Consider the following 13,141-nt stretch of genomic DNA (forward strand, 5'->3'; position numbering starts at 1 on the left):
AAAAAGGCCATTTGGCTCTTCAAGTCTGCATCAGCCCTTGGAAAGGCACCCTGCCTCAACCCCCACCTCCACCCTATCCCAGTAACCGCACCTAATCGTTTGTTGGACACGAAGGGCAATTTAGCATAAGCAATCCACCTAACCTGCATATCTTTCGATGTGGGAGGAAACTTGAGCACCTGGTGGAAACCCACCGTAAGACAGTGACTCAAGTGGGAATCGAACCTGGTGCTGTGAAGCAACTGTGCTACCGTGATGCTCTTAGGGTAGAGAAACGTTGACATAATTCTACCAAAAAGCAAAATCCTCCCTGTCTATGTCCCTCCCATGTTCTATGAACTTTGTGTGATCCATTTTCAAAAGTGGATTCCAAGGCAAAACAACAGCTCCAAGTCTCCCCCCACCCCAGGTCAGAGGGAACACGCATGCGCAGCGTCCCGGAAGTAAATCCGAGAGGTCAGCCTCAGTTGCTGGCTGGCTCAGGGAGGCGGCCATTTTGTGAGTCGGCGCAGAAGCGGCGAGTGTTGCGCGCGCCGCGGGGCCCGGATGAGCGGACGCTGTTAGTGCGAAAGGCGGCGGCGTCCCCCAGGCCAACAGCAGCGACTCCAGGTGTTGGTCCGAGGCACAGGCCCAGCCCTAAAATCACAGCCTTCCACCGCGCACCCCCCCCCCGTCTCCTTCACCACGACCCCGGTTCTGAAGAGTGGAATGTGCGGCAGCTCCGATCGGATGGAGTGAGCGGCACCGGGGAGTCGCGGAACTCAATGCCGAGTTCGGATACGCGCGGCGGCAGCCGGGGTCGCAGCCCCAGCGGGAGGAGACGCCAGAGTGAGAGCGGCCCGGCTCAGGCCCGGGAGAAAGGCCGCTGCGCAACGGCCGCCGCCACCACCACCGCAGCCGCTCCTCCGCGTCCTCCCTCGAGTTCGCGGCGCAGGAAAAACCGCAGGAAGCGCTCAGCCGAGAGCCGGGCCCAGCGGAGGGACGGCAAATACCCGGTCACCGCCGCGGCGGCCGCCGCCGCCTGTTCGACCTCGGGCCCCTCCGCCATCCCGCTCTCGCTGCGCGGCCTGGTCGAGTACGACGACGTGAGCTCGCAGTCGGAGAATTTTGGCTTCAGCCCGGCGTCTTCCGCCGGGCGCCGGCCCGAGCGCTCCCGGGACAAGGAGAGGCGGAGACGGGACAGAGGCAAAGAGAGCTCCCGGTCCCGGCCCGACGGCAAGGCCAAGAGTAAGAGCCGGAGCCGGAACAAAGCGGCAGAGCAGCCGGTCCAAGGCGACAAGGAGGCCCGAGGAGGCCGTGCTTCGCACCGCAGTGACAAAGAGACGCCCGCGGCTTACAGGGAACCTCCGCCGCGGGCCTACCGGGAGGCCGACTGGGAGGCTCCGCGGGCCTACCGCACCTCGGCCTCGCCTGGGCCCCGCAGTTCGCCTTACCGGGAGCCCAGCCCGTACGGGACGGCCCTGTCCTGCTACCCACAGGCTTACGGAGCCGGCTCCAGCCACAGCCCTAGCAGGCCCGCCACCTTCGAGCTGTACGGCCGCAGCCCCCCGCCGCCCCTCTTCTCTTTCAAGCCGCTGTACAGCTCGCGGGAGTCGGCCTTACACCCCGGATACACCGGCCGTTCTCCCAGCCCGTACTCTGCTTCTTCCCGCCGCCGCTCGCCCAGCTTCTCCCGGCACCTCAGTCCCTACGAGTATGGCGGCCTGTCCCCCACTCCCTACTCCAGCAGCAGCCGGCGACGCTCATCCAGCCCCTTTAGCCGGAGCCCGGAGCTTAGGTAAGGCAGCTGTCAGTCTGTGAACGTCCCAAGTGCCATCGTTATAATGTCATTCCATTTCCACAAAGAGATTAAAAATTAGCCTGAAATAATACATTTTTCATGCATCAAATGTACCATAAATCCTGGGATATAATATTTACCAAGAGACCTGAAATATTTGCATTCATTCATGAAACATGCTATAAAGTTTCAAGTATAATACATTCACATATCAAATATTGCAGTCTGAACAACAATGTATCCATATATCAAATATACTTTTAAGCCTGAAATAAACAGTACACATATTACACTGTTTATACATACCTATTTTATGTCAAATACTTCTGCCATACATTACATTGTGGATGCTGAGTAGATAATATCACATAACCGTCAGAAAGGTCATTTAGTTTATGTAAAATATGTCCAGTATGTTATATATTGTTTGTACGTTTTATAAAGTATGTTTTTAAAGTTTGTAGCAGAATAATCATGGTTTCAAATTGTTCTAATATCTAAAAGGGGAAAGTTATGTAGTGTTTGTTTGGGTTGTATAAAACTAATTGATCTGCTAATATCCTGAAGCTCTTGAAGGGTATGCATATTCTTTGTGAAGGAACAAGTTTGCAAATGAAAGACTCTAACGTGATCTTAATATTAATGTAATTTGTGCACTTGTGGCTTTTGTGTATGTTAGAGAGAAAAAAAATAGGTAACTTACAGTACCCTCTTGTGAAATCACGGCCTTGTTTTGTCGTTTGTCATTCTGGATGTGCTTTAATTCTCTACCAGTTCTTAGTGGTGGCAGCAAAAGATCCTCTAATGGGTGTGACACTATGAAGTACTGTGATATTTCAGCTGGCATTTTGCTAATGTGTAATCAAATGGTTTTGTTTGTCTTAATTTTAAAATACTTTGGGAACTGAAGCGCTGTAGTTAAAGTATTACATTCTTGTTTGTTAGGTTGACAATGTATGTTTTTATGACAGATTTTGTAATAATTTGTGGAAGTTTAACACTTAAGTTACTGGAAGTCTGTATAAAATGTGAGGATCCAAGTAAGAATGAGTCTTAACATAAGTGATCTTTCTTGTTTGAGCATTGCTCTGTCCCTCATGGTATTGTATGGCAGATTTCAATAGCTGGTTGTAGTTGTCCAGTTTAGTGACTTTTTAAGCAACTGTTTCTTTAACAATCAAACCCTCCCAAGTTGCTTATAATGTTGTTAGTAAAGAAAAAAACCTGCATGTATTTATGATTTGTCTGTGGCAGTGGTGTCAGAGCTCTTTGTCTTCATTGGAACAATGGAGCCTTAGGGACTTGTAGTGTTTGTCATTAATTGCAAAAAATCTCAAGTTGCTAATACCAAGTGCCTTGGTGCTCTGAATTAGGAGTTATAAGTCAACAATGCTTAGGAAGAAAATCTATTTGAAATAACCTGACCCACAAAATTTGGACAGGACTAAAATGTAAGAAAGAAACACAAGAACCTAATAGGACCTATGCATGGAGATCAGGATTGCTGGGGGTTCAGAGTAACCCACTAGCTATTGTTTGGATTCACCCGTGTTCTGTTAACAGTGAAAAGTGGTCTTGCATATCAGCTGATTGGGTTATCTTGAGTAACATTGTGTATGTTATCTTTCCAGCACTCATATTGCTCAAATTGAACCTGTGGTGCTAAGACCAAACAAACTCTTTATTTGGCTTTAATTTATTATATTTCAAAGTTTGTGTTTAACCTCTGATATTTGGCCAAAATTCTGTGAAAAATGTGTAGCCCTACATAATCTTAACAAGTGAGCAGGCTGAGAGCTCATATTATGGAGAGTGCATTCATTATTCTCCTTGTTATATGCTAGAGCAGGAATGTCCAGGTTTCTTCTTTTCAGGAGCTGCATGATGTAGAGCAAACCAAAAAATGAGCCTGCAGTTTGAATACCTCTGCTGAAGGCAAATAATGCAAATTTTAGTTATTTATTAATATATGGCATTTACATACATTAATTGATTCAGACTTTGCATTCAAATTAAGTGATTTGTGTATTAGGTCTAATATTTGGGCTTTTATTGATTGCATGATTTGCACTTTCAGGAGGCCTAAGTCACGGAGTAGAAGTCCATATTATTCTAGACGCTCAAGATCTCGCAGCAAGCACCGCGTGTCAAGGTCTCGCAGTCGTCAGTCAAGCATTTCACCAAACAGTTTAACTTATAAAACTAGTCTTGCAGCTGAGCTGAGTAAGCACAAAAAAGCAAGAGCTTTTGAGGCCGCTAAAAATAATGCAAAAGCCTCTAATGCACTTAATGTAACTACTGCCAAAGCAAGTAGCAATGCTAGTTCAACGACAACACATGCATCTCAAACAAAGGATATAAGAGAGGCAAATAAGCTCAAAACTGAGCGACTAACAGTTTCCCCATTAGACACTGGAATCCAGGCAGCAGTTAAAAATGAGAAACCGAAAGCCAAGGTGATTACTCAGGAGGTAAAAATAGACTTTGACTCGAACGTGGAAAAAAAAGAGGCAGCGCAGACAAACTCGGGGGCAAAAGTTCCCAAAATTCTAACAGTGAAAGTGGAGTCAATTACATCAAAAGAGAAGCTCAAGCAAGCTGTGGCAAGTGAAGCTGCAAAGGAGAAAGAAAAGAACATAACTCCACAAATAGCAACGCTGCCACCATTACCTCCGCTCCCAGTGTTGACCAAGGAGGAGCATGAAGATGTGAGCAGGTGAGAGTTGCTGTATAACTTGGTGAAACGGTCATATGAGTTGGGACAGGAAGTGATGAAGAGTTGATTAGCTTTTGAAACTTGTTGCTTTCTGAATTTTATTCTCACTTTTCTTTCTTTAAATTTTTCCAATTAAGGGACAATTTTGTATAGCCAATCCACCCACCCTGCACAGCTTTGAGTTGAGGGGGTAAGACCCATGCAGACACTGGGAGACGGGGGCCGGGATCGAACCCGGGTCCTTGGTACCGTAAAGCAGCAGTGCTAACCACTGTGCCAGCATGCTGCCATTATCTCGCATTTCTACTTGCGAATGCATTTGTTTTGACCATAGTCGAATGTTCTTTAAAAGTGCAGGCCTTTAAGATCAATCGATTGCATTTATAGAGCAACTTTTTTATATTCTACTTTATGAAGTGCTCCAGGTCCAGTGATTGACTTCTGAAGTGAAACTGTGTAAACACAGTTTATTCTGACCTCGATTGCACCAACAGCAATTAAATAAATGACAAGTTGATTGGTTTCAGTGATGTTGGTTGCAGAATAAATGTTGACCAGGATCCAAGGAAGCTTCCTATTCTTCCAATCATGCCATGGACTTTTTATACCTAACTGAGAGGATATGTGGGGGTTTTGGTTCAACATTTGATCAGAAATGGAGTACTGCACTCCATTAAGCTAGATTATTCTTTTAAAATGTGATAGTGCAGTGGTTTTGTTACTGGATGAGTAGTCCAGAACATGAGTTCCAATCCCACCATGACAGATTGGAAATTTGGATTCAGTTTTTAAAAACAAAACTGCTGCATTTGCCTTCTCGGGGCAGTTGTAGATGATCAATAAATACAGGCCTAGTCAGCGACTTTCATAGCCCAGGAATATGTAAAATTGATTCTGGAGTGAAACTCGAAGCCGCAAACCTCTGACTTAGGAAAGAGAATGATACCAAATGGAGTAAGCTGTTGCTCAATAAGGTAAGCCATTGCTTGAGGGTTTCTTGGTGCTTTGGCAGGTGAGACAGAAAAATGTGTGCTTGGGTCGGGTGTGAATGTTGAATAATTATTTTGTTTCAGTATGTGCAGTAGAGGGAGCCTGGTGAACGTCCTAAGGAAATTAATGTTAAAATAGTAGGGATGGGGACAAAATGAACACATGCAAAATCACAGATGTAGAAACTAATGGCACAGTCCCAAATCCCCAGGATCAGATGGTTTCCATTCTAAGGTTTTAAAAGAAGTAGGTGAGAACATGGCAGATGTCGTATTTTCCAAAGTTCACTTGATTTCAAGAACTATTCTGTTCAAAATGTGTGCACTGCATTCCACTATTTAAGAAAGGTGAGAGAGGGGAACCAGGGCCAAGTTAGTCTAACATACATTGCCAGAAAATTATAAGTGCCTGTAATGAAGGAAAGGTTGAATGAATGACCTGATCAGAGTTAGCATGGATTTATAAATTGCAGGTCATGCCTGATGAAGCTGATTGAACATTTTGAAGAGCAACCAAGCTGACAGATATAAAACCACATATCCAAGCTAGTTAGTAACCAAGATAAACAGCATTGTAAGCTGTCTAGGTGGAAGCATATTATAAAAATATATTAATAGATTAGTTGAAAGGGAGACTGGGAAATGCATTTCAATGTAGCCAAATGTGAAATCATCCATCTTGCACCTAAAACGAGAAACCAGAATACTTTCTCAGTGGTGAAAAACTAGAAATAGCAGAGATCCAAAGATGCTTTGCGGTCAATATGAATAGGTCATTAAAATGTCATAAGCACACACTACAAAGCCAGACATTTCAGAAGTGAAATTAAGAAGCAGTTTGACGCACAAACAATGGTAGAAATTTGGGACCCTCTTCTATGAGTGGCAATTGGTACTTCACCAATTGTAAATTTTACATCTTGTGATTGGTAGAGCTTTGTTAATTAAATATATTAAGGGATATTGGGCAAAGATGGTTATTTAGAGTTCAGCCATTTAGCTACAGATCAGCCATGATCTCATTGAATGGTGGAGCAGGCTTTAGGTGCTCCTGTTCTCGTGTTCCTCAGTCTGGTTAACTTATTGCACCAAAATTGTGTTTATAAATAATTTGACCTGCATTGTTGACTGCCTTGCACATGCTGGAGTTCTTTATTTTCTGTCAACAGGCAATATAGCAGTAAGAAAGTGTTTTGCAATGTCCACTATGTCATGTTCTCTATCCCAACATCATAGTCATAGCATAGAGCATACAGTACTGGGATAGAAGCAGAGGTTCTGGCTATAAGTCCAGTGCCCGCTGTGAAGTTGAATTCCACAAAAACATGTTGTCACCTCTACTGGCTTTAACTGACGAAACAGACAAATCAGTCGGAATTTGGATTATACTCAATACGAACTTTATTTAATACAACTTTATTTAACTCTAGGCTTTAGTTATGCGCTTATTTGAACAGTTACATAAATTTCAACACTCTCAACCTGAATTCAAAATACTACCCGATAGAACTGGCCAGGCCCGCTCTGGAGGGTTTGTCATTCTCTGATTTCCAAACCCAGGTCTACTCTCCGCGAATGCTGATTCCCGGGGTTATTGCTGTTGAAATCTCGGAAGCTCCTTTTTATAATGTTTTAGCTCCTATAAGCAATCCTCTACTATGCAAGCATCAGTTGCCCTTGGAGAGCCTTTTTTTTTTTGCTCTTTCAACAAGCGAAGAGTCCAGATGCGCAAGTTGCTGTTCATCCTTTTCCCACGAAACGCATTTTGCTGAGTTGAAACATTTTACACACGACTGCTCGTCTCTTTTATCATATCTCATGGCATAATATTAGTCATTAATATTAGCCATTTCTCTGCCTTAGCACTCTGATCATGTAACAGTAGAAAAATGACAAGAAAGGTGACATTTTCATGTAAAACTCAATTGGCTAGGCGAGATATTCTACAGGACAAGGGACCAGCCTACCTCTCACGAGGCCACACTGGCCTAGTGAATTCTTCTATGTTGCGTGTTGTTGTTTCTCTTATCTAAAGGACATGGCTGAGGAGATTGAGGAGGCATTAGTGATCTTTCAGGATCATCTGGAGGCAGGGAGGGTCTGGTCCCAGAGGATGGCAAATGTAACACCCCAGTTTAAGAAGGGAGGGAGGCAGAAGACGGGAAATTACAGGTGGGTTAGCCTGACTTCAATCATTGGTAAGATTTTAAAGTCCATTATTAAAGATGAGATTGCGAAGTACTTGGAAGTGCATGATAAAATAGGATTGAGTCAGCACGGCTTTGTCAAGGAGAGGTTATGTCTGACAAATCTGTTGGAGTTCTTTGAGGAGGTAGCGAGGAAGTTAGACAAAGGAGAGCCAGAGTACGTTATCTATTTAGATTTCCAGAAGGCCTTTGACAAGGTGCACTATAAGAGGCTGTTAACATAGAACATTACAGCGCAGTACAGGCCCTTCGGCCTTCGATGTTGCGCCGACCTGTGAAAACACTCTAAAGCCCATCTACACTATTCCCTTATCATCCATATGTCTATCCAATGACCATTTGAATGCCCTTAGTATTGGCGAATCCACTACTGTTGCAGGCAGGGCATTCCACGCCCTTGCTACTCTCTGAGTAAAGAACCTACCTCTGACATCTGTCCTATATCTATCTCCCCTCAATTTAAAGCTATGTCCCCTCGTGCTAGACATCACCATCCGAGGAAAAAGGCTCTCACTGTCCACCCTATCCAATCCTCTGATCATCTTGTATGCCTCAATTAAGTCACCTCTTAACCACCACCTCTCTAATGAAAACAGCCTCAAGTCCCTCCGCCTTTCCTCATAAGATCTTCCCTCCATACCAGGCAACATTCTGGTAAATCTCCTCTGCACCCTTTCCAATGCTTCCACATCCTTCCTATAATGTGGCGACCAGAATTGCACGGAATACTCCAAATGCGGCCGCACCAGAGTTTTGTACAGCTACAACATGACCTCATGGCTCCGAAACTCAATCCCTCTACCAATAAAAAGCTAACACACCATACGCCTTCTTAACAACCCTCTCAACCTGGGTGGCAACTTTCAGGGATCTATGTACATGGACACCAAGATCTCTCTGCTCATCCACACTGCCAAGAATCTTACCATTAGCCCAGTAATCTGTCTTCCCGTTATTCCTTCCAAAATGAATCACCTCACACTTTTCTGCATTAAACTCCATTTGCCACCTCTCAGCCCAGCGCTGCAGCTTATCTATGTCCCTCTGTAACTTGTAACATCCTTCCGCACTGTCCACAACTCCACGGACTTTAGTGTCATCTGCAAATTTACTCACCCATCCTTCTACGCCCTCCAGATCATTTATAAAAATGACAAACAGCAGAGGCCCCAAAACAGATCCTTGTGGTACACCACTAGTAACTGGACTCCAGTCTGAACATTTCCCATCAACCACCATCCTTTGTCTTCTTCCAGTTAGCCAATTTCTGATCCAAACTGCTAAATCACCCTGAATCCCATGCCTCCGTACTTTCTGCAGTAGCCTACTGTGGGGAACCTTATCAAACGCTTTACTGAAATCCATATACACCACATCAACTGCTTTACTCTCATCCACCTGTTTGGTCACCTTCTCAAAGAACTCAGTAAGGTTTGTGAGGCACGACCTACCCTTCACAAAGCCGTGTTGACTATCTCTAATCAAATTATTCCTTTCCAGATGATTATACATCCTATCTCTTATAAACCTTTCCAAGATTTTTCCCACAACAGAAGTAAGGCTCACTGGTCTATAGTTACCGGGGTTACCTCTACTCCCCTTCTTGAACAAGGGGACAACATTTGCTATCCTCCAGTCTTCTGGCACTATTCTGTAGTCAAAGATGACTTAAAGATCAAAGCCAAAGACTCAGCAATCTCCTCCCGAGCTTCCCAGAGAATCCTAGGATAAATCCCATCCGTCCCAGGGGATTTATCTATTTTCACACTTTCCAGAATTGCTACCACCACCTCCTTATGAACCTCAAGCCCTTCTAGTCTAGTAGCCTGAATCTCAGTATTCTCCTCGACAACACTATTTTTCCTGTGTGAATACTGACGAAAAATATTCATTTAGCACCTCTCCTATCTCCTCGGACTCCACGCACAACCTCCCGCTACTGTCCTTGACTGGCCCTACACTTACCCTAGTCATTCTTTTATTCCTGACATATCTATAGAAAGCTTTCGGGTTATCCTTGATCCTACCTGCCAAAGACTTCTCATGTCCCCTCGTCGCTCTTCTTATCTCTCTCTTTAGGTCCTTCCTAGCTAACTTGTAACTCTCGAGCGCCCTAATTGAACCTTCATGTCTCCTCTTTACATAAGCCTCCTTCTTCCTCTTGACAAGTGTTTCGACTGATTTAGTAAACCACGGTTCCCTTGCTCTACCACTTCCTCCCTGCCTGACAGGTACATACTTATCAAGGACACGCAGTAACTGTTCCTTGAACAAGCTCCACATTTCCATTGTGCCCATCCTCTGCAGTTTTCCTCTCCATCCAATGCATCCTAAGTCTTGCCTCATCGCATCATAATTGCCTTTCCCCCAGATATAACTCTTGCCCTGCGGTATATACCTATCCCATTCCATCACTAAAGTAAACGTAATCGAATTGTGGTCACTATCACCAAAGTGCTCACCTACCTCCAAATCTAACACCTGTCCTGGTTCATTACCCAGTACCAAATCCAAAATGGCCTCGCCATAAATAAGTTAAGAGCCCATGGTGTTGAGGGTAAGATACTAGCATGGATAGAACATTGGCTGACTGGCAGAAGGCAGAGAGTGGGGATTAGGTGGTCTTTTTCAGGATGGCCATCGGTGACTAGTGGTGTGCCTCGGGTCAGTTTTCACGATATACATTAACTATCTGGAAGAAGGAACTGAGGGCACTGTTGCTAAGTTTGCAGATGAGACTAAGATGTGCAGAAGGACAGGTAGCATTGAGGAAGCAGGGGAGCTGCAGAAGGACGTGAACAGGCTAGGAGAGTGGACAGTGAAGTGGCAGATAGAATATATTGTGGAACGGTGTGAGGTTATGCACTTTGGTAGGAAGAATGGAAGCATTGACTATTTTCTAAATTGGAAAAGGCTTTGGAAATCAGAATCAGAAAGGGACTTGGGAATCCTAGTTCAAGATTCTCAAGATTAATGTGCAGGTTCAGTCGGCAGTTAGGAAGGCAAATGCAATGTTAGCATTCATGTCGCGAGGACTAGAATACAAGAGCAGGGGTGTTCTTTTGAGGTTGTATAAGGCTCTGGTCAAACCCCATTTGGAGTATTGTGAGCAGTTTTGGGCCCCGTATCTAAAGAAGGATGTGCTGGCCATGGAAAGGATCCAGAGGAGGTTCACAAGAATGGTCCTTGGAATGAAGAGCTTGCCGCTTGAGCAGTGGTTGAGGACTCTGGGTCTGTACTCGGAGTTCAGAAGGATGAGGAGACGATGCTATTGAAATTTACAGGATACTGAATGCCTAGATAGAGTGGATGTGGAGAAGATGTTTCCACTAGTAGGAAAAATTAGAACCAGAGGGCACAGCCTCGGACTGAAGGGACAATCCTTTATAGCAGAGATGAGGAGGAATTTCTTCAGCCAGAGGGTGGTGAAACTGTGGAACTCTTTGCCAAAATGGCTGTGGAGACCAAATCACTGACTGTCTTTAATACAGAGGTAGATAGGTTCTTGATTAATCAGGGGTTTGGGGAGAAGGCAGGAAAATGGTGATGAGAAACATTAGTTATGATTGAAAGGCGGAGCAGACTCGATGGGCCGAGTGGCCTAATTCAGCTCCTATGTCTTATGGTCTTAAGTGGCGCACAAGGCAAATATTCATGTGATTCCATAGTGAGTTTTTTAAAAACCTGGAACAGTTCGCTAGTCTTTTGTCAGACGCTTATAGCTTTTAGGGGTGCCACTCCCCACGAAGCATAGCTGACCAGGAGCCTCTCCCGCTCGCAATCTCTGCCATTGGCGTGTTGGAAGGATTTTGCAAGTTTATACTCAACCTGTTGACCGTGTTATGAATGCACCTTCCTTGGCCATCAAGCCTCGAACCAGGAGCTTCTGGCTGAGAGGTAGGGACACTACCACTGCACCACAAGATCACTTGTATCTGCTATGTTGGGGCTCTCATTTATCATAGAATTTACAGTGCAGAGGGAGGCCGTTCAGCCCATCGAGTCTGCACCGGCTCTTGGAAAGAGCACCCTACCCAAGGTCCACACCTCCACCCTATCCCCATAACCCAGTAACCCCACCCAACACTAAGGGCAATTTTGGACACTAAGGGCAATTTATCATGGCCAATCCACCTAACCTGCACATCTTTGGACTGTGGGAGGAAACCGGAGCACCCGGAGGAAACCCACGCACACACGGGGAGGATGTGCAGACTCCGCACAGACAGTGACCCAAGCCGGAATCGAACCCGGGACCCTGGAGCTGTGAATCAATTGTGCTATCCACAATGCTACCGTGCTGCCCCAGATTCTGCCCCTTTATTCAAAGGCGGACTTACTGAGGTGCTGAAATATGCTATGTAAATGTATGTATAAAGTGCTTTGCAGCCAATAAAGTAACACTAAAATGGAACCACTATAGTGTAGGAAATATGGCAGTTAATTTACTGTCTTAGTGATGTTTGTCGAGTGATGAATATTGACTGGGGCTCCTCTTCAAAATGGCACTATCAAGTCTTTTGCGTCCACCGGAGAGTGCACAGAACTTAACGTCTCACCTGATAGACTACACCTGGTTTGATTTTGTAAACTACTTTCTGGAAAACACTCAACCTTTATAATTGCTAGTAAATAGTGAAAAGCTACACGAACCATCATATATTGAAATAAAAACATCAAATGTTGGCAATGTGAGTAAGGAAATTTGCATAAGTAAAGGGAAAGTCTAATCCCTGACGCTGATTGGCCAGATGACCGGAACAGGCACACTTGTCTTCCCCGATATCTACCGGTGCATGTGTGGTTTCTCCCACTGCTTGCGTCAGTGGTGTATGTGCCAGTCAACTAGTGCTGGTTTGTGCTTGCTAATTGGTGGTGTTGCTCTCTCAACAGCTCTCTTTATTGCACTCTGTTCACTGCTGGACCACCTTTTCTGCCACCCTGAGCCCTCGCTGTGCTCTGGATTCTGGCTGTTGCAAGCCATGTCTAATGGGCTTTGTCTCATTCCCCCAGATGTTGCTGTTTAGCCTATTCATGCACAGCACGATGCAGGAAATTCTACAGCATAAGCAGATGAACATATTCGTAGTCTGGGAAATAATGTACAGCAGTGTGTAACTTTGAGTAGAGTTTACTAACTGCCATTTCTATGTTTCTTTTGTTTCGCTATGTTGGCAACTTTGTATGGACCATGCTGTTTAATATTAAGTAGTCTTGTGGTTGTTGAAACTTAAGTTGATTTGTTCCACAGACTGAGGATGTCCAACCTTTCTGGATAGAATCTTGATGACTGAGCGTGCACACTGGGAGGCCTAAGGAGCTGGTCCTATTTTCAAATGTTTTAGTCTCCAAGCATCTGATTCAGCACTTGAGCTTGTAGTAATAGCTTTGAGCAGAGACTGACATCTACATTTCACATTGCTGCAGAGCATGGCCCAGCAGATTCTTG

The 13,141-nt window shown here is 44.9% G+C and overlaps 1 protein-coding gene across 3 annotated transcripts in view; it reads left to right on the forward strand.

The window, feature by feature from the left end:
* Positions 1–540: 540 nt before the first annotated feature.
* The window catches only part of LOC140385276 (cyclin-dependent kinase 13-like), a 113,872-nt gene continuing 101,271 nt past the window's right edge, over positions 541–13,141 (forward strand). For all 3 annotated transcript variants that reach the window (XM_072467235.1, XM_072467236.1, XM_072467237.1), the window contains exons 1-2: positions 541–1,777; positions 3,858–4,496. In XM_072467235.1, coding sequence (XP_072323336.1) covers positions 765–1,777; positions 3,858–4,496 — 1,652 coding nt within the window. In that variant the 5' untranslated portion in view covers positions 541–764. The remainder of the gene's footprint in view (positions 1,778–3,857; positions 4,497–13,141) is intronic.

This window comes from Scyliorhinus torazame, chromosome 11, assembly GCF_047496885.1.
Source record: "Scyliorhinus torazame isolate Kashiwa2021f chromosome 11, sScyTor2.1, whole genome shotgun sequence".
In the NCBI taxonomy this organism is placed as follows: domain Eukaryota; kingdom Metazoa; phylum Chordata; class Chondrichthyes; order Carcharhiniformes; family Scyliorhinidae; genus Scyliorhinus; species Scyliorhinus torazame.